Source organism: Electrona antarctica (assembly GCF_951216825.1).
Source record: "Electrona antarctica genome assembly, chromosome: 1".
Lineage (NCBI taxonomy): Eukaryota > Metazoa > Chordata > Actinopteri > Myctophiformes > Myctophidae > Electrona > Electrona antarctica.
Genome location: NC_136806.1, coordinates 43,786,795 through 43,809,585, shown reverse-complemented (window position 1 = coordinate 43,809,585; position 22,791 = coordinate 43,786,795). Strand labels below are relative to the sequence as shown.

The 22,791-nt window shown below is 43.3% G+C and overlaps 1 protein-coding gene across 4 annotated transcripts in view; it reads right to left on the bottom strand.

Moving 5' to 3' along the window:
• Positions 1-22,791, bottom strand: part of gria2b (glutamate receptor, ionotropic, AMPA 2b) — a gene marked incomplete at its 5' end in the record, with an annotated part of 63,113 nt that overhangs the window by 17,500 nt on the left and 22,822 nt on the right. For all 4 annotated transcript variants that reach the window (XM_079502674.1, XM_079502676.1, XM_079502677.1 and 1 more), the window contains 4 exons: positions 2,764-2,922; positions 3,939-3,992; positions 6,410-6,606; positions 15,785-16,024. In XM_079502674.1, the coding sequence (XP_079358800.1) occupies positions 2,764-2,922; positions 3,939-3,992; positions 6,410-6,606; positions 15,785-16,024 (650 nt within the window). The remainder of the gene's footprint in view (positions 1-2,763; positions 2,923-3,938; positions 3,993-6,409; positions 6,607-15,784; positions 16,025-22,791) is intronic.

Sequence of the window (22,791 nt, the reverse complement as noted above, 5' to 3'; positions counted from 1 at the left end):
TTTCGCCTTTATTCTTTTATGGAGGGATAGACAGTAGGCTGACAGGAACTGGGGAGAGAGATGGGGGGGGGGGGGGGGGGGGGGTGACATGCAGTAAAGGCCGTCGTGATCGGGAGTCGAACCCGTGGCACACTGCCAGACTGGATCACCAGCCAAGGTGCCTGGACCACTGAGCTTTACCAACCAAGGTGTCTGGACCACTGAGCTTTACCAGCCAAGGTATCTGGACCACTGAGCTTTACCAACCAAGGTGTCTGGACCACTGAGCTTTACAGCCAAGGTATCTGGACCACTGAGCTTTACCAGCCAAGGTATCTGGACTACTGAGCTTTACCAACCAAGGTATCTGGACCACTGAGCTTTACCAACCAAGGTATCTGGACTACTGAGCTTTACCAACCAAGGTATCTGGACCACTGAGCTTTACAGCCAAGGTATCTGGACCACTGAGCTTTACCAACCAAGGTATCTGGACTACTGAGCTTTACCAACCAAGGTATCTGGACCACTGAGCTTTACCAACCAAGGTATCTGGACTACTGAGCTTTACCAACCAAGGTATCTGGACTACTGAGCTTTACCAACCAAGGTATCTGGACCACTGAGCTTTACCAACCAAGGTATCTGGACCACTGAGCTTTACCAACCAAGGTATCTGGACCACTGAGCTTTACCAACCAAGGTATCTGGACCACTGAGCTTTACCAACCAAGGTATCTGGACCACTGAGCTTTACCAACCAAGGTATCTGGACTACTGAGCTTTACCAACCAAGGTATCTGGACTACTGAGCTTTACCAACCAAGGTATCTGGACCACTGAGCTTTACCAGCCAAGGTGTCTGGACCACTGAGCTTTACAGCCAAGGTGTCTGGACCACTGAGCTTTACCAGCCAAGGTGTCTGGACCACTGAGCTTTACCAGCCAAGGTGTCTGGACCACTGAGCTTTACAGCCAAGGTATCTGGACCACTGAGCTTTACAGCCAAGGTATCTGGACCACTGAGCTTTACAGCCAAGGTATCTGGACCACTGAGCTTTACAGCCAAGGTATCTGGACCACTGAGCTTTACCAGCCAACGTGTCTGGACCACTGAGCTTTACCAGCCAAGGTGTCTGGACCACTGAGCTTTACCAGCCAAGGTGTCTGGACCACTGAGCTTTACCAGCCAAGGTGTCTGGACCACTGAGCTTTACCAGCCAAGGTGTCTGGACCACTGAGCTTTACCAGCCAAGGTATCTGGACCACTGAGCTTTACAGCCAAGGTGTCTGGACCACTGAGCTTTACCAGCCAAGGTATCTGGACCACTGAGCTTTACAGCCAAGGTGTCTGGACCACTGAGCTTTACCAGCCAAGGTGTCTGGACCACTGAGCTTTACCAACCAAGGTGTCTGGACCACTGAGCTTTACCAGCCAAGGTATCTGGACCACTGAGCTTTACCAGCCAAGGTGTCTGGACCACTGAGCCACGGCCCAGGCCTGAACCAATTCAATGCCACAGAGCAACAGCACAGAGACACATTGTGAACCACTGTTCTTACACCAGTGGTTCCCAAACCTTTTCATGTCAAGGACCCCCAAAATGATACTCATTAGCCTGCGGACCCCCATTTGAAAATACATGCCAAGGACCCCCATAAGAGAAGATTTTACTGCTAGTCTAGGGCCCCTGGTTTGACCTGAATTAGGCTACAGCCCCCTATTTAACGGCATTTCCAGAGATAGAAATGTACATGTACAGTATATTATATACTGTACATATTGAAATTAAATTTAACTCTGAGAGTGTACAATTGTAAATGTACACATTTGTACACTCTCTGAGTTACAGACCCATAAGTGTCCATTTGGTTCCTAACTATCATTTAGCTGGGGACCCCCTGGAACTCCCTCAAGGACCCCTAGGGGCCCCCGGACCACTAGAACTTTGTTCTACACACAGAGCAACAGCACAGAGACACATTGTGTATACTCAGTTCTCAACCAACTCTTGCAGTACATATTATTTACAGTATGTATTTGACGGTATTACCATGTGTTGTTCTTGCTTACTGTAAATCGCTCTGGATTAAGATCGACTGCTAAATGCCTGAATTGTAAATTGTAAATTGTTGTTACAGAGAGCGTGGGAGTGTGTGTGTGTGTGTGTGTGTGTGTGTGTGTGTGCGTGCGTGCGTGCGTGCGTGCGTGCGTGCGTGCGTGCGTGCGTGCGTGCGTGCGTGCGTGCGTGCGTGCATACAATGTACAATGTACAATGTACAATGTACAATGTACAATGTACAATGTGCATAGCAACATCACCAACAATACAATGTCACATGTACAGGCCTGCTGCCACAAAAATAGCAAAAACCCTAAACTAATTGGCCCTAGTGGGATGAATACAGTTGTGTGTTTGTTTTCTTAATGTGGAGGGTGATTTGCAATTTGCTGGAAGGATTGCTTATTTCAAGAAGTTCACAAATAAACAACAAGGCTGCAACTCTATGGAAACTCTAGCTTTAGCATGGTTTATACTTCTCTGCTGGTTTGACATGTCGGAGACACATATGTTTAGGATATTTGCATAGGGCCACACAGCACTGTCCCTGGTTATTGAATGCAGCCCCCCAGAGAGAGAGTGCGTGCGTGCGTGCGTGCGTGCGTGCGTGCGTGCGTGCGTGCGTGCGTGCGTGCGTGCGTGCGTGCGTGCGTGCGTGCGTGCGTGCGTGCGTGCGTGCGTGCGTGTGTGCATGTGCGTGTGTGTGTGTGCGCTCACTCACCCTGATCTTGCTGTCAGCACCAGGATATTCCTTCTCTTCCAGAGCTTCCCAGCGCTGGTCGAACTTGGACACCAGCGGATCGTCAAAATCCACAATCTGGAATCCTGACACGTTGGCTCCGCCGTACTGGATCTTGGATAGGTCTCCATCTATGAACCCCTGCACACAGCAAGACTCTTACCTACAGGTGTCTGTCTGTCTGTCTGTCTGTCTGTCTGTCTGTCTGTCTGTCTGTCTGTCTGTCTGTCTGTCTGTCTGTCTGTCTGTCTGTCTGTCTGTCTGTCTGTCTGTCTGTCTGTTTATCTAGGCCTATAGTTACAGTATCTGTCTGTATGTATATTTACTGTATCTATCAAGCTATACTGTACTGTATGTACACTCCTTCGCTATTGGCCTACTGGCATGTGCACTTAAGCCTCTCCAATTTATCCAAAATGCCGCAGCTCGCCTGGTTTTCAACCAGCCAAAATTCTCACATGTCACTCCCCTTCTACGCTCCCTCCATTGGCTCCCGATCGCTGCCCGCACAGAGTACAAAATGCTGATGCTGGCATTCAAAGCAACCAAAGGTATGATCGGACCCTACACACCCTCCCGTGCACTCAGATCAGCCGACACAGGGAAGTTGGAAGTACCTTTGCTTTGTGTTTACCTAAAAACACCGGAACAACGCTCCACACGTCCCAAACTCTTCTCCCTTCTGGCTCCAAAACTATGGAATGCACTTCCCATTGCAATCAGAACTGCAGACTCACTCCCAATCTTCCGCCATAGTCTGAAAACCCACCTCTTCAGACTCTGTCTTAGCCCATAGCACTTGCCGTCTTACTTGCCCTACCCTCGACCACCTACAGGCGTATGCATAGGCTCAACTTATAGCACTCTATAGTGTATACACACATAGTTTCATTATATAGATATTCCACTGGTTCTTAAGCTTACGTATGATTCATGATGACTATTTTTATTTTTTATATATTTGATGTAGTCCTATTACCGTGTTTTTGTTCTTGCTTACTGTAAATCGCTCTGGATTAAGAGCGTCTGCTCCTAAATTGTAGTTGTAAAAACAATAAATCAAATGACTGATTATTAGGTAGTAATACCTAATAAAGGTACACACAGAATGAGATCTAGATCCACACATTCACTATTCAATCATTGTTCAAACTCACCAGGTTGGCGATTATGTAGTGGTACCCTTTCACATGTCTACCAATGGTGATGACCTACGGAACACAACAATAAGACACATGATCACGTTATTAGTATAGGTTAATCAAAGACATGTCTGTTGAAACTCAACAGCAACAAAATGGACGCAAGGAAAAGCTGAGGTGAAATAGTCGACACACAACGTAAGCACATGTGTCTTTAACCTGGATATTCAGTCAACTGTTACTAGAGGAAAGCGTCAGTGTTTTAGAAAACATTATCAATATTTATGCGGAACTACCGATAACAGAATCATACATGACATTGTATTACACTAGTTGACAAATTAGACTATTCAAACCATCTGGTTAATGTAATATATAATTTAGTTTAACAGACGTTATCACTGGATTACGAGGCCCATGGCATTCAGTCATAAACACTGCTTCCTAGAGATACCTACTGCGCTACTTAATCCACTTCCCTTATCAGCCAGTGTGACTGTAAAGAGAAACATCCCAGCCATGAACCTTTTGAGGCGCTGTAGGAAATAACACGCTAGAGGTTTTAATCCCCTCCAGTTGATTGACACCTGTGTTTGCCAGCTAGGGCTGTCACATGAAACGGATTGGAATATTATAACACCTCACAGCGTGCACGTGTTCTACATCTCCGGCAGGAGGACAGAAGACTATGGGCTCTATTTTCGTCACCGCTAAACCCCTTAACCCTAAACTTCTTTGCCTTTTTTTTTTTTTACTATTTTGCAAAACATTTTTGAATAGTTAAAATAGACAATCTACAAGCTCACAGTGTGTCGATGTAGATTAGCTATTTTAACTAATCAAAAATGTTTTTCAAAATAGTATAAAAACAAAAGGCAAAGTAGTTAAATAGAGCCCTTAACCTCCTTGAAACATTCAGTTGTTCTCCGATGAAACGGTCTCCGAGGGCTGCAGACATCCATTCCACTCACTATTTCAGGTTAAAGTGGCATCGACACTGTGCCTTAAATTCCAATCGATACGCTGCGTGGGCTCTAGGCGCGATATAAATAACTCGTTTATACAAATCTCTGCTGCATTTAATTTGAGTTTTGTTTACAGCTTAAACGAACAATTAGTGGAATTGATACGGTTCCTCTCTCCTGCTAATGAATGTGAGGGTGGGTGGGGGGGGGGGGGGGGGGGGGTACTACTGCTGCCCTGTGACAGATTGAGCATGGAAGGAAATAATATTGTCTCTGTCGGGTGGAAACTTCATATGTCCAAAACTCTTTTCACGATTCAAATTCAAAAGTAGAACATTTAGCAGATCAAGACAAGCACAAACAAGCACAAAAAGTTTTGCTACTTTTGGAGGTTGCAGATCTGCAACCTCCAAACGCGGTGTGAAGCAATACTTTTTGTGCTTGTTTGTGCTTGTCTTGTTTGTATCTGCATCTTGCTACTTTCGTGTGACGCTGTTGCATGATTAAGGAGGGCATACTTTTAAGAATAAACACAAAAAGTTAGAATATGGAGATAAGAGATTTCTGTCCGACAGCAACGATATTTCAGGACCATTAATAATGCAGATTATCTATCCAGCCAGGTAATTAGTATTTGCATTCATGTGGAGTTCAAGGTCTGATCAGACAGCCAGAAGAACAGAGACTAATGGTTCAACTGGTATAGGGTAGGAAAAACCAGGTCCTGGTAGGATAGAGAATATGTGTGTGTGCATGTATGTGTGTATGTTGTAGGCCTATGTGCAAGTGAGTGTGTGTTGGGTTTGTATACCATGAGCAGTGAGCACCTATATAGACCGATTCAGAAACGGGTCTCATGGTCGCAGGCAACGAATTTCCTGAAGGCGGAGACGACATATCTTCAGTGTAAACAGTCGGCTCTTCTACTACATTGAATGGGAAAGTGACTGATGTGAGTCTGCTCAAACGTTAATCTTTTACCTGCTTTTTACTAACACTAACTTTACAAAGATGACCAGAACATCGGGTGAACCTGTGTAGTTTATGGCTGCTCCAACAATAGTGGCAACATTCAACTTTGGAGAGAAACGGAATGTCAAAAAATACACTGCGGTGTCTGAGACCAGAGCCATATAGAGTAATGGTTGAGACGAGGCAGTGAAATGTCCTGAAAGATACATTGTCAGTCTTGCCCAATACCCTATCTTTCTGTTGTATGAACACAAGGCTGCTGTACTTTATGCCTCATACTTTAAATAATGAGTATTACTCAAATTTGACACACATGCTCCACACCGCCACCGGGAGTGCAGTGAACGGTGTCAAGTCCGTCGGATTGCCGGTTGTCTATATCCAGCACAAAAGCCTCTCGAACCCGCGACACACTGTCATGCTGCATGGATTACCAGCCAAGGTGCCTGGACCGCTAAGCTGGCCCAGGACACCTCTCTAGTTTTTTGATAATGAACTGAATCCTGACCATGACCATCATGACCTAAGAGCTTTCAACATGAGCCATACCTGCTCCATGATGTCTTTGACCTTGTCCTGCTCGCAGTCCAGGATCACCCTTCTCTCCTTCTTGGTCTCCAGGTCCTGGAAGAGCGCGCGGTACGCCTCGTCCTTCCTCTCGTCCTTCAGGTTTCCCACGTTGATGGCCGTCACCTGCCACTTCCGCTCTGCCGCCATGTCCAAGACCACCTGCAGAGTGGTCAGACCTGCAGGGAGAGAGAACGCAGCAGCAATAATCACTGTTAGATAGATATCTGACCATATGAATCCTGGCATGCCTATGTAGCAGAGTGGCTCAGAGCCTCTGCCTGATGGCCTCAAAAGTCTAATATCTCCCCCGTCCATGGGGATATCCCTTTGGTCTAGTGTTTAAGATATTGGACCCGAGTTTGAATTATGCATTCCTTTATTTAGGGAGCCCTGTTCAGAGTTAGCCTGGAAAAATCTGTCAAATCTGTCATTGCAGGAAAAAAAAGACCTCTGTAGATTTGGTCTGCAGGCTCAGTTGTGATTGGACTTAATTCCCTCCGAAGTAGTGAGGGACCAATCAAGAACCAGTATGGAAATATGGCCTCTGGTTTATCACCAGAGGCATTTTTAGTCCACCCCTTGGAAATGCAGGTTCCACACAGATATTCCAGAGTACTATATATGCAGTGATATTAGAATAATTTAGAATAATAACTGAACATTTAGAATAATCTATGAGTGCAACGGTGGCATACAAGGCACCAATAGAATCATACCATATAACCCATAACTATAGCTAGGTACATTGTCCAATGGAGACTTGAAGGCTTGTTTGCCAAGTTCAGTTCGAGCTTTAGGGACAGTAAGTAAGAGGGTGATACTTGAATGTAAACTATAGTTACTGGTTTTGTATAAAATATATATCCATAAAGTAGGAGGGAAGCAAAGCAAGGATGGATTTATAAATAAAAGAAGGATGGATTTATGAATAAAATAGTGCCAGTGAGTGAGTCTACACGAGCCCAATGAAAACCACACAACTCTGGCACACAAGGTGTAATGGGAGAAACCTCTGTGACAAACCTCAGGGCACTATACTGTATGTCTAACCAGTGAAGGCATTTGGCAGTGGCATGCATGTAAACCAGATCACGACACACACATACTCGCTGTCTCACGCACGCACTCACGCACACGCACACGCACACACACACACACACACACACACACACACACACACACACACACACACACACACACACGGACACCATAAAATCACGGACACCATAAAATCTCTTTTACCACTAGAATCCGTTATACTTTAAACTTTAAAGCAATTAGCAGTTCACTGAGTATTTTATAATGGCTGAGAGGCGTAGGTAGATACGAGGCACGTCTCCAACCCTCTCAGCCAATATAAAATATAGGTAAACTGAGATCTTGTGTGGCTTTTCTAAAACGGTTACAAATATGGTAATCTCTCAAGACATTTTCAGAGCTCTGCAGCTGAATCTGTTGACAACTCCCGTTACATAGTGTAGAGTTTGTTCTTAGTAGGAATGAAAACAAAGACGCACCACGAGAAGAGGAGGGCTGTGAACCGGTCGACATCCGGTCTCTATACGTGGTTGCGGGCGGTGCCCCCAGATGCAATTTTTTTTGACGATGGGTTCCCAGCTTAAATTATAGACTCTATACATGGTGGTCCTTGAAATGTTTTGAGACAAACAACTATAGACAGAAACACGCCCAAAAAATTAACCACAACCCGCAACTACAAATATTTACAAGCAAGTCGACTACAGAAAAACAAGCCCAAAGTCACTTGAAATAAGTGGACTTGGCAACACCAGGACTAGGAGAAGTGCTATGTCAGCTTGAGGAACACACAGTCCATGCTCTGCTCACATTCCAATCACACTTCATCTGGTTGTTCAGCTGAATCAGTTCTGATATTGATCGCCAATCCAGAGAAAGAAATTGTCGACTGTTTCACTGTGTTGCTGTCGGATGAATTACAGGTGTAATCAGCTTCCTCCCAACGGTGCAGCAGGTTTTTATGACTGTGTGAAGTGATAATGGGTGCCTTGCAGTTTTCTTGCGTGTGGATAAACGATGTCGTCATTTTGCTGGGTCGTTAGGTCCTTTGGTTAAAGCTGACTGTAAGACTGACACTCATTTAAAGAGATAATTGGAATGTGGGTTGATTTATCCGTGTAGACAAGGACTAAAGTGGTGTGTGAACTCTATAATGTTGATGCTGCTGTATAAGTGCTGCTTAAAGATTAAGTGTAATTTGAAACCAAATTTGAAACGATTAGGCCCTGTTTGCACTAGGCCTACACTACAGTATGGAGGCAGCTTGTCCTTGTGTTGGTATTACAGCATATTACCAATAATTCAACTGAGTAATTCATATTACTCACTGAGTGAGTAATATGAATTACTCATGAGTGATGGTCACTAATCACAAAATGTCTGTCTGTCTGAGTGTCTGTCTGTCTGTCTGTCTGTCTGTCTGTCTGTCTGTCACAAAAATGTTAGCTACAGTAGAAGGTCCTGGGTTCGATTCCCGCTCGGGACGCTGTGGGCGCTTAAAAAAAAGAAAAAGAAAAAAAAAAAAAAAATGACAAAAACATTCTGAGAACTTAAGCTAAACCGAAAAGTAATCAACACCTTTCATTTAATTAAATTTAATTTCTTTATTTTAATTTCATTTATGGTTTTACATGATTATATTAATTTTACTAGCCTACTGTTTACTTTTGCCATTTACATATTCCAAAAAAGAAAAAAAAGGAGCAGGAAGAAGATAAGTCTTATTAATACCTAAGAGCTAAAAAAAAAAACAAGAGAACGAAACAAAACAAAACAAAGATTGCATCTATAACCCACATTGCACTTGCCCCTCATGTTTGTTAATCACCAAGCATTTCCCCAGGTGGAACTCGTTGGCTGAGTGGCCATCTCAGCTAAACAGGAAACAGTATTCAACAACAAAAATCATGCTAAATACAACTGTGCAAGTAAATAAAGTGCCAATATGCTATGCAAAATAAGTAACAGAGGACCACTCTGTTACACCCTCTAATAATTAGAGGGTTACATTTCATTTTTCTTTCTTTTTAAACACTTAAAGGACAAGTTTTTTTCAACCAAGGTTCATGTTTTAGGTTGTTATTAGAGAAAGTAAAAGATGAGTGTTATTTATTTTATTTTTTCATTTGCTGCTTTCTTTAGTTTTAGCGATTTAAGCTATTTTTTTACAGGGGGGCTGAATGTGAAGGGGGTGACAAGGGGGTGACAAACTGACATGTTGAGCCATACAACACAGTATGGCATCCCCCTATAGTACCCCCCTTCACATTCAGTAGATTCTGTGATCGTTTGTGGCTAAATACATATTTAGCCCAATGTTCGAATGCCCCCGCCCCACTGTCAAAAATTGCTAAAATCACTAAAACGAAAGAAAGCAGCAAATGGAGAAAAAAAAGAACACTCATATTTTACTTTCTCTAATAACAACCTAAAACATGAACCTTGGTTGAAAAAAACTGTTTTGGTCACAATTTATGTTATACTGTAGCTCTGTACACAACTGATAATGTTCGTAGTTCAACTAAATCCATGATTTTCAGTAAGCCTGATATTAAAAAGCCTGTTATGTGCTCTGAAAGCCTCTTTATGAATAATTCTTAATGCTCTTTTTTGTAACATAATCAAATGAGTCCCTTTTCAGACATTTTCACAGCATTTCACAGTAGTAAAGTGGAGTAAAGAATTAATCCAAAACCCCAAAAAGTCAAGGTCAACATTTTGCCTCCACAGACAAAAAAGCTCCACTTGTTGCCTTGATAGTAAAAGCCTATACACTCTCACATTACACCAATAAACTATCAGTGAAGGGGTGTATTTGCATACGCATACAGTATAATGGGATGCAAAACTATTCAAATTAAGAAAGAATGCTCTGATACATAATGCATTTTACCAGGAGGTAGAAGCAATCGACTACCCACCACAGAAGCCAATTTCAAAAACCGTATAATCAGTCTGGGTATTACACGGGTTAGAAATGTCTGTCCATTTTCACTTTTGATTAGATATTACTTAACTGTAGAAGTGGGAAATTAGATTTAATCATTCTCTCAGACGAGACACTCACTCACACCTACGCAATCACACCCTGCGCCCCCATCACGCACGCACGCGCGCACACACACGCACACGCACACGCACACGCACACGCACACGCACACGCACACGCACACGCACACACACACACACACACACACAGAGAGTGAGAGAAGTCACCAAGACCAAGCAAGTAAGCATGAAGTGGTGTGCACGTGGTTGCCATGGGAATGAGAAGGTCCTTCTGACCTAATTAAGAGTGCACACGGCGTCTCTAACCACAGATGTCTGCTAGCATTAGCTCTGTGGATGCCATACAATGCAATAATGCAATAGGACAATGCAGGACATACTTGAGACAGTACACAATACACAAAGATTAATTACCAGCTCTTACATTGTTGATGCTCTTGGTTGGTCATCATTATTATCTCTGCCAGGAGGTCATACATTCAGCCCTACGTGCGTGCGTGCGTGCGTGCGTGCGTGCGTGCGTGCGTGTGTGTGTGTGTGCTGATCTTGGCTCTGATCGGTGAACCAATATTCTCCAGCGCTTGCTCCAAGCGCGCCCTCCCCTCTAGACCAGAAAGCATGCTGGCTGGGCCATGCAGGCGGCTGTTGGGTATGTACTGTAACTGCATACATCACTATTATTACGAGGGCATGCCTCCTGGTGGAGATTTGTGCTACACTGAGTGCACCTTTCTAGCATTATTATAATGGATCCTCTCAGTATTAGAGATACTGAATATAGTAGAATGTCAAGTATCAAAATGTATGGTGTTTTGCAGAAGAATGTGAATACTGCCTTCTTAACTCAAGAGAGAAAGATTAGACAATCATATTGTCTGATCCAGAAAAAAGAGAGCAGATTGATGGATGGATGGATGGATGGATGGATGGATGGATGGATGGATGGATGGATGGTGTAACAGAGTGGTCCTCTGTTACTTATTTTGCACAGCATATTGGCACTTTATTAACTTGCACAGTTGTATTTTGCAGTCATGATTTTATTGTTGAATACTGTTTCCTGTTTAGCTGAGATGGCCACTCAGCCAACGAGTTCCACCTGGGGAAATGCTTGGTGATTAACAAACATCAGGGGCAAGTGCAATGTGGGTTATAGATGCAATATGTTTGGGAAGTGCAATAATGTGGAGTTCTATTGTTGAGGTTTGATTGAATGCCTAACAATTGCCTGTGATGTGTTTCAGTAAGGATTGGGCTAGACCATGTCAGGATAGCAGGGGGGGTTAAGATGTGCTGTTGTGATTGCTTATTTATGTTGTAGTGTGAAGGACTTATTATATAACTTGTATAGTTCATGTAGTTCACAGAAACTTGTAACATTTGTATGGTTTAAAGTTATTTATATGTATTGTATGCTTATTTATGGTATGTTCTCGTTTGAAGACACCCCTGTAAATGGTATAGTCCATTCTCATTATCTTCAGCTGGGTATAAAAGGCTGCCATTTGCCAGTCAACTGAAGTCTGTGGTGGGAGTAGAGTGCTTCCTGTATTCATGCCATTTGGTAGTGCTCTTTGGTGAATAAACATACTATTGGTTAACCTTTACCAATGCCTCTGTACTGTTTCTCCAGCCACTAACACAGTCATTCTTACGGATGGATGGATGGATGGATGGATGGATGGATGGACATCGGATACGTTCTAAACAGAGAGTGAACACAGACAGAGAACACAACTAGTGAGCAAAAAGAGAGAGAGTGTGGTGAGAGTGAACAGAGAGTGAACAGAGAGTGAACAGAGAGTGAACAGAGAAAGAACAGAGAAAAGACAGATAGTGAGGAGAAAAGAAAAGGTTGGACAGAGAGAGAGAGGCTGGAGAGAGAAAGAAGAGAGGTTGAAGATAGAGAGATGGTTGGCCAGAAAATGATAGGGAGAGAGAAAAGGGCGACCGTAAATCCTAGCTAAAGCAGTTGTGCTCAGCTAGCATTTCAAACTAAACAAGGATCTATCGATATCGAGGTCTCCCTTCCCTCAACATTCTCCTTGCATTATCTAAAGCCTGTGTATTATTTATAGTCTCTTCAAAGTCTGTTTCATCACATTGTTCAAAAGCTCTTAAAAATCAAAGTACCTCTTCAAAGTCGTACCTCTTCAATGTCGTCCTTTAAAGCACATTTAAGAAGAACACTGCGATTTTTTAAAAATACACTTAAATGAGATTCAATGGGATCCTGAATGAAGTGTAATGTGACCGATGCGATGATTTGCACTAATACTGTACGGTAACCGGAGAAAGTTTTCAGACTCACTGCGGTTTAGTGCATTTTAGTTTTACTTCACCTTTATTTAAATTGCATTGAATTGAGAGAGAGGATATTAAAAATTGCATTGAATTGAGAGAGAGGATATTAAAAATTGCATTGAATTGAGAGAGAGAGGATAGTTGTTTAGAGTTTACACTAGATGAAGTAGGAACTAGGAATACTAAAGTTTAAACACCAAAGTACCGAAACAATGTAATTCATTAGTAAACAATATCCTGAAATATCATTGGTACTATCATTGGTATTCACATACTCACCTTTTTATCGTTATCTAGCTGACCATTTAATTGCACAAAATAATTTGATCACTTTGGAAATGAACTATAACATCTTTGTGTTTGACATACTATACTGATGAAGACAGCATGTTAGCATAACGATGAAGACAATGAAACTTGTTTCTCTCCAATTTTCGCTGCGGCGAGTTGGTGAACCGGCGAGTTCTCCGGTATTCTACTGTACATGCTTTCTCTATTGTTACACTGTAAAGCATAAATATATGCACAAAAGATTCCTTTTCTCACCATTGCTGTACTGGTAATAAAAGTTGAATGGAATTGTATGGCTCTGTGTGTAATGGTCTGAAAGCACCGCGGCGGATCTCATTTGTCTTCCAACGGTAAAAGCTGAATCCCAGTGGAGTTGGATGATTCGGCAAAAAATAAACAATAAAAGTTTGATGACACAGCAAATTGAGATAAGTGTATTCTGTAAGCCCTTCACTGAATGAGAATCTGCTTTAGGCCACGTGTCTTGTCTGTCATTTTAAAGACTAAAATTATGCTGTCACGTCACATGCAAGCCATGGTTTGACCTGCTTTTCCATAACATTTTTAACATTAGCATTTTGCTGAGTGGATAGAGCTTCATTGTCTTCCTCAAGGACGCCTACACACACTGGACACATATGGGTCCTATATGACTACACTGGATATACTGCAGATCTTGGGCTGAAGGATATTGCTATCTTTATATTATATATCTATCCTATAAATGCACCACGTCTCTGTACTGTACGTCTGTCGTTCTTCTGTAATGCACGTAACTCGAGAACCGATCGCCCCACCGACTTCAAATTCTACACACGCATTCCACACTCCCACAGGGAGTGCAGTGCCCAGTGTCAAGTTGGTCGGACCCACAGTTGTACAGAACCGCCACAAAAGGCCCCTGCCCAGGCTCCATATGGAGCTGGTCTCTGCTGACATCACGACACTCCATATTTGGGCATGCCTGACACAGAACCCCATATGTACGTGTGTATGTCTGTAATCCACGTAACCGTTCAACTTCAAATTAGACACACACGTCTGAAATCACAACACTCCATATTTGGGCACGCCTGACACAGAACTCCATATATAGGAATAAAGGGACACAGAGAGACGGATACAGAAATCTCCATATATGGGCATAAAAGGGACACAGACAAATGGGTGGAACGGGTACTCTGACACGGGTACAACTGGTATTTCATAGCCAGGTGGGGCATGGATCTCCTAGCCTGGTTAAAGCCAGACGCGAATCAGCCGTTGGCAAAATAATTGCCTGCCGGTGGATTAGACCTCCATATATAGACACAAAAGGGACACAGACAGACCGGTACAACGGTTGTCTTTTGCTAGACAAGCGGTCCACAACACCATGACTCAGACATACTGTATAAGTCAGATCAGTGTTGCGTGTCTTGTAAGCCTGTGCGGGCAGAGCATCTTTTGAGGACACTTAAAAAAACTATCTATCTATCTATCTATCTATCTATCTATCTATATAAATATTTTGTTTTTTTTGTTCAATAACAGGAGTGTCCGCATCTCTCCAGCTCTTTAGTAAACAGAAGATACAAGGAATGAGGAAGGGGGTGAGGTAGAGTCTGAAGAGGTGAGTTTTCAGATTGCAGTGCAAAGTGGGGAGTGAGTCCATACTTCTAACTGAGACAAGCTATAAACAAACAGAAGTGTTATCTTGTGTCTACAGTACATCGAGGGTTGCAGGCAGCCCTCTGCTCTGCTCCAGGGTACATCAGCACATTGTCAGCAACTGCTTTTTCCATGCTTCATGCTTCTTTAAATTAAAACAGGCTCGTACACTGTAGGTGCCATGCCTGATAGAATCTGACAAGTTGTTTATCATGGAGAACAATGACCTTTACCCAACTCATTCTGTGCTGCATCGATACTATTTCCAGAACATTGTTTTTGTTACGTCTTTTACAAGGACAGTGTGTTGTGACCTCCGGGATCTAGATGTAATCTAATGGCTGTATCCAAGGGTGCTAAATGAGTTCTACCACAACACTAAGAGCCCATAGACACACATTATCTCCAGGTTATTTTTTTTGTATTTATTTTATTCTGTAATCCCATCGTGTTAACAGTTAGGCAGCACGGCCGATGGGATATTAAATATGTATGAAATATGATTTCTGCAGAGTGGACGCATGCATTGCTCGCTTGTGCTGAACAGCCTCGCCCTTCAAACGGTGACAAATGAGGCTCTCTGCCAACCTCCGCACATTCCAATGGCAGAACATTATGAGACACCACCTGGTCAATCTATCAAAGGGAGAACTGAGAGTGTAATCATCATACGTCAAATTCATTCAATATTTCAACACCGGTTCGGCCCACAACCTTTGAAATGAAATGCCAACAGAATTGCCCACAGGCAAAAAAAAATAAAAGACAGACAGACAGATAGCGAGACAGATTGATGTCCTTACAAAGACAGAATTTCACATCTGAGGCCTGTTAACCATTCAATCCCTGAGGACTATAAAAGCATGGCTGACAGCATCTTGGAATCAGGATTGGGAGACAGCAGGGCACACACGTATCCATCGCTACATCCCGGGAAATGTATTTAATTACCACCTGCCCCACTATACAGACCACCTGTGCGCGTGCGTGCGTGCGTGCGTGCGTGCGTGCGTGCGTGCGTGCGTGCGTGCGTGCGTGCGTGCGTGCGTGCGTGCGTATTACCTCGATCACTGTCGTACAGGTAAGCAAACTTGTCCCAGTGGTAGTACTCAATGAGGCTGAGGAGTGGACCCTTGATGTCTGGTCTCATCTGGATGATGAACTGTTGGTTCCCATCCAGAGGGAAGCTGGGCGTTATGAAGGAGACATGCAGCGTCCCACAGAAAGACGTGATGGTGTTGACAGACTTCTTGTCGTAGAATCCAAAGATGGCATAAACTCCCCTGGAGAACTGTGAACAGACTGAGTAGAGAGAGAGAGAGATAGAGAGAGAAAGAGAGAGAGAGAGAGAGTATGTATAATAAAATGCTTACTTAATGCTACAATCTTATTTGAATGAATAAAACATTATTTTGGCAGTAGCATCAGTAGTAACACAGTGTACTTGAAGGGGGTCTCTCTTCTCATCCATTGACACATTTCGACATTTGGACACTGAGGGCTCCATTTTCATTTTCTAAATACACTGTTTGGGGATTTAGCAGTGGGGAAGGGGTGTTCCCTCACTAAAGTTGATATTTTGGTTACCTGTGTAAATCCCTTTAAGAGATCCCATATCCGTTGCCCGTTATGCCCAGTTCTATATTGCTTCATAGCCTTACGGTCTATAGCCCATGGAAGAGTGATGTGCTGCTGCCTTGAAGTCTCACTTGTGATGCCGTTTTTATTTTTTTTCCCACCCCGCACAGAGCCAAGAACACTCGTCTTTTCATTGAGTCAAATCTCGCCCATTTTTTTAATTTCAAAGTTCTATGTAAACTACGAAATGGAATATAGATTGTGCGTGTAGGCTGTCTCTACGGAACGGTATGATGCGAAAAGGAAAGTTCGGTAAATCGGATTAAACCCCATTTGCTGATGAACTAAAGTACTAAACGAGCAAATGGAACCGCGTACGCCGCACAATGCCTGGCACAAATAATTTGACTATACAATATTATATAAACACAATGGACACAAGGAAGTGGCAGGCACTCACTTCTGCTGATTATAGGAAGATTACAAAGAGATGCAATAGGAGAATAAGGAGAGATGTGCCTGACTCTGTGCCTGGACATCTCCATTGAGGCACGGTTTACGGGTGCTTTTAAACTCCACTATCGCCTTCCAAAATGCATGTGACCAAAATAGCAATTTAGGGGAAAGTGTGCCAACACGCCCATGACAACACCTCTAGGCGCAAATACGGTGTTGGCAAAATACATAGCGGGTGACGCTGGACCAAAATACCATTAAAACTCACTCAGTGCCACAGGAGAGCTACACCATTCACCATTCACTTTATACATGCGCATACCCTCTATAGCATATAGGAATAGGAAAGGTGGATGACATTTTTACTTTTATCAACAAGGACGGGGCTTAGCTCTGTTGTCCCATTCCATGTCACCATAAAAAATAAAAATCTATAAACTGTTTCAGGGTCCCTGTCAGCCAGGCGTCCTGGGGACCGAAGCGGCTACCGCTTCTCCTTTCTGCAAACTACTGGAGTTAATTGCTTTCCCCTGGCATGGTAAACAGCACTTTGGGTCTTTAGGGCCTCACTAGCATTGTCAACTGGTTCTTCCAAGGACGGCTCAGTCGCTCCTCTGGTTGATAAATGAAGAGGACATAAAGTAGCTCTCCCTAAGCAGTGTCAGGGGAGCGCTTGTCATCAACAATAGGACATATCGCTGCAGGTTGACCTGACCACTGGGTTAAACTTTTATGAGGTGCTGTCAGAAGACCCTTCGAAACCACGAGGAGGGCGAGGATGAGCTGCGTAAAAGGTCCCACGAGAGTTAACTACCCGCCAAAATAAATGCATAGTGCTGTCCCTGAGTATCTGCAACGCCCATTCTCCTATGGCTCATGCTGTTACGCTGTATAGGTGACTTCTGCTCAATGTGTAAGGTCAGGGAGCTCTTCCATGGCAGGGGGGGGGGGGGGAGTTGTGCCCTTCATGGAGAATGCCTAGAGCAGCAGTTCACCTTCATCATTCTAGGTCTAGGTGGTCATAGTAGAAGTAGATACACATCACTATACAGTCTACTATGTATCAGTGATCTAGTTAGGTCTGCAAATAGCAGTAGTTGCACGCGCACACGCACACGCGCACACGCACACGCACACGCACACGCACACACACACGCACACACACACACACACACACACACACACGGCAGAGCCAACCATGCGAGCCACCAACCTGCTCATTGGAAGCAGTTAAGGGATCAGTGTCTTGCTCAGGGACACTTTGACATGGAGCCAGGGGCCAGAGGTCAAACGGGGAATCTTCAGATTCCCAGACATCTGCCCCGAAGTCACCGCCGCGCCCCCTTATCTGTGATTGTTTCTTCAGGTCTGATGATTGTGCACAATTTCCTTTTGTTTAAGGATTCATGATCCTTATCCAGCCCTGTGCATCAATTGTCTTTGACTGGCCTTTGATATTCATAATGTATGGGGCAGAGAAAAGGTATAGTACAGTAAAGGTATAGACATGAATATTGAATGGCTACTGTAAGCAAGCATGGTGCAGCAGGGTGGTGCTAGAATACTGGCCCGGGTCAGCAGAGTGGGCTGTAAACGTTCGTATATTGATCATGTAAGTGAATCAGGCTTATTGACTGGGACATGCGTGTCCTTCAGTGTAATTAATCCAATGACTCATTTCCTCTTTCCCAGTAAAACTGGGATGACTTGCTGACAGGGCGGATTGGAGTCCATACATTAGATATTAGCTGACTCTGCGTAAACCACTGGAGGCATCTTGCCATGCTGATTAGCTGTGGTGGCCGTCTTTAATGCACTGGCACAATGAAAAGTGACTGCAGTGGTCTTTGTAATCAGTTTGCTCGTCTTTATTTAACCAGTCGTTTGCTGAGCATGTGCGCCATGTTTTTTCATACACCTGCAGTATGGTTACAGACAGTGTATAGATTCACTCCTGGGAGCTGCCCAGTACAACCACATTCTACGGTTGGTTACTGGTAGCTGAACAATACAACCACATAGTTACTGGTAGCTGCCCAGTACAACCACCATCAACCGATGGTCAGTTTTTTGAGAGGGGTGAGAGCCCCTCCAACAACTGGCTTTCATTCATGACATCATGCCTTTGGACTTTTAATATTTGTCCTAAGCAAGGCTGCCTCTTAATGTCGTGTGGCAGCCAAGTCTATGGACTTTGCTACAGTATATGACCGAGCTACACCGAGCACGTTTGAGCACGTCTGTGCATGGAATTTACTGCGTGCAAAGACCGTGTTTGGAAATATCCAACACATGTCAATGATACACCAAACACACGGATAGCACGGGTTATCCGCACGGGATAGCATATGCATGCTCTGAAAATATTTGTTTACGTGCGTATATGCCCCCACGCGCAAGTCTCAAATGGAGACAAATTAAGCAAATATTTTGCGGCCCACAGATCTCTTGTAGCCAGGAGTGTTTCGCACGCGCATTATGTTCACGGACTGCGCATACGTCACACGCACACATACTTGGTGTAGCTCGGCCGTTAAGCATGCAGCCCCCTGTGACGTCATGTGGCAGCCACAGTGGGTGACCCTCACTTCACGAATGTGATTTGACTCAAACAAGTCACCTTCTATGGTCACAAACCTGACCCCCCCCCCTCATAACAATTAAATAATTTAAAGAAACCTCATAATTAAACAATATGCTGACTGAGTTAATCAGAAGTTGAGTTGAACGGTTGGAGAGGACTAATGATTAGATCTGAGCACAGCACTTCTTCTAAGGCCGGCCTTCAATACATGTATGCTTCCAAAATCTTTACTGATCCATTGACTTGGCAATTAAACATTCATCACGGACATCTGAGGTGCACTGCTCACAGCCGTCTAATCACTTCATCTGTTTGTGGCCCAGTTCCTAATCCTTTTAGCTGATGACAGTGGCCATTGATGTTTCTGCAGACAAACAAGCCTGAGTCATCAAATCTCATTATGGTGTCACACAAACTGGGGTCTCCAACAGCTCACAGTGTTCCTTCTGTCAATTACTACAATTGCTAAAGGATTCCCTTGCAAATTATATGAGATCATATGATGAGATAGGATACATTTTCCTTGATCTGCATAGGGAAATTAGTAACAGCAGTAAGCGTGAATGGAGAGCATGTGTACCGATTTGCGTGAATTTTTGATAAAATCTGAAGGAGTAATATTAGAAAATGTGTGTTACTCATGTCGGCCTCCTGGTGGCACTATAAAGAGCAGATGTGAAAAAATCCATGCAAAGGTTTTTCCTTGGCCTCTAGGGAGTGTGCATACAAAGTTTTACACAGATCCGTGCAGTTAGAGGTAAAAACACTAATCGTCCAGTTATAGCGCCACCATGAGGCTGAGTTGAAAATGTTCCAGTGGCATTTCTTCCTCTGCCTAGTGGGAATGTGCGTGCACAATTTCACGGAAATCACACAATGTGTTCATGATTTGCAGCATTTTGTTTGAAACTGAGCACTCCTGCGAAATTTGGAAGCCAATCTTAGCCAATCAGGATGGAGTCTGAAAAATTTGAAAGACCCGTTTCGTTGAATGGCTCTAGAGAGACTGTGTACCAATTTGCGTGATGTTTGGATAAAATCTGTAGGTGTACTGTCCAAAAGATTGTTGTTCACAAAGCGGCCTCCTGGTGGTGCTATAAGAGGCCAATGTGAAAACCTTGGGGCAGAGGTTCAGCTGTGGCATTCAGGGAGTGTGTGTGCAGAGTGTGGCACACACACACACACACACACACACACACACACACACACACACACACACACACACACACACACACACACACACACACACACACACACACACACACACACACACACACACACACACACACACACACAGGGTGCAAAACATACTATCTTCCCATGCCTTCGGCCTGGTGGAGACAAAAATCTCCACTGGGACTGACTGATCACATATGTGTGAATTACTGGAAAATTATTAAAAAAAACAACTGATAGATTGATTATATTGATGTTCACCATGCTAGTCTGCACATCGTTCTTCCAGTAAGAATATCCAGGAAGTATATCTGTGTCAAAGAAAGGTATAGGCTCACTTTGTCATGCTCCAATGAACACATTTCTTAGAACATTCCGATTATTACAAATTAATGAGGTGTTTGGATCCTAGGAAGGACATTTCGGCAACATCAACACTGTCAGTGTCAGGGGCAGAAGTTTAGAAGTTGATTAAAAAAGCATTTTATCTGGAATAGTTATTATGAACAAAGATTATATCAATAATATATTTTGTTTAATTAAAAAAGTTTAAAAAAAAGTTTCACTTGTGCAGCATCTAATTGTTTACTAAATGGACCGAAGCGGCCAGAGAGACATTCCATCAACACTGCTAATGAAATTTGCATAATTGAAAATGCTGGTTTGAATGAATGTTGGCTTTCACTTAGTACTCGTTAACAGAATTCGGACATGTCTTGTCAACATTAACTCAAACCAGGTTTGAACAATCTTGCATTATGTGCACACAGTGAGCGTACTACACAAGCAGTCCAGCAACAGTTGATTGTTGAAAAGAAGACACTCCATTTATGTAAGACTGACGAAAGCATTCTGTGCACACTACCACTTACATTGGTGCAGTGGCACAAACATTACGCAAAGCTCGGAAAATCCATGAAGCCCATGGGTTGCGTTGGCCGATCAGGGAAGTCGAATCCTACTACAGACACAAATAAGGCACATATTTGGTTTGTGTGCTCTTCTCTATGAGTCTCTCTCTTTCTCTCACTTCTGCTCTCTCTCTAACTCTGTCTTTAGAGGAAATGTCCATTGTCAGGTCTGTTAAGACTCCACAACATTAGCTGGTCTATCTGAGGATTAAAACTCGACCAGTTCCAGTTTACGCGAGAGCAAGTCCCAAGGACTTCTTAGCAGCTTAAGCCAATGAAAACATGTTGGCAATTTACAATTTCAACATATTACATGCATATTCTAGCACTAGCAATGTTGCCACGCTACCCTATAAATACTAAACCTGTGTCTTCAATACGGAATCTGCAACATCTTTAATTAAACCAGAAAAGACAGCTACAAGCAGCAACTCTATACAAAATGTGGGACACAGGGGAAAACCCATTCAACCCTTTCACACTGGCTGGTTTCCAATGAATCTACAAACTATTTGCTTTCAGAAAACACAGGCCATGGCAGCAGAAAAATGTCAGCGTGAATCATTTTTTTTCCTGCTGATGACGAGGACAGTCTAATTAGGCAGCCTGAGCAAAACGCTGAGACAAATCGTATTATTGCTCACTGCTGGGTCCATAAGCTCTCTACAGTATTATTATCTAGTTTATACTCACTAACTTTATGTTATTTTGAAAAACACAGCAACATTCCCCTTAATCTGGGGAATGTTCTGAGAAGATAAAAATAATTCAGAGCTGGAGGATTTAGTTTTAGTCTTTTGTGGCCCTTGAGCATCCCGATGAGCAGGTTGTTGCCTTGCGTGTGACGGTGTGAGTGAGTGGAATGCACAATGTAAAGCACTTTGGATAAAGGCAGTATTTAAATACACAACTTAAAATGTTTGTGTGTTCTGTGCGTGCGTGCGTGCGTGCGTGCGTGCGTGCGTGCGTGTTGGTTGAGATCAGGAACTCTCCATAAATCTGTTGAGTTGTTTTGCTCTCATTTGCAAAATTGACAGTAATGAGACTGTTGACAAAACAAAATCATGCAATTTGCCCATTAGATTATCTTGTGTACAAGAAGACATTTTAGCCTAGGGCTGGCTGTGTGTGGTTGTATGTGTTATTTGAGGAACTCTATTTATTTTGCTCTCATCTGTAATATTGACGGCAAAACGAGTGTTGACAATCTATAAACATCAAAGCTCATCATCCAGCATAACAAGCAGATGAAGAGGGTGTACGTTAACTCCCACTGTGATGCTTACTGTTCCCAAATAAAGAATATTTATTTTGGACACATTCTGCTGCTCTCGAATTTCTTCAGAGAAGTAATTTGAGTAGAA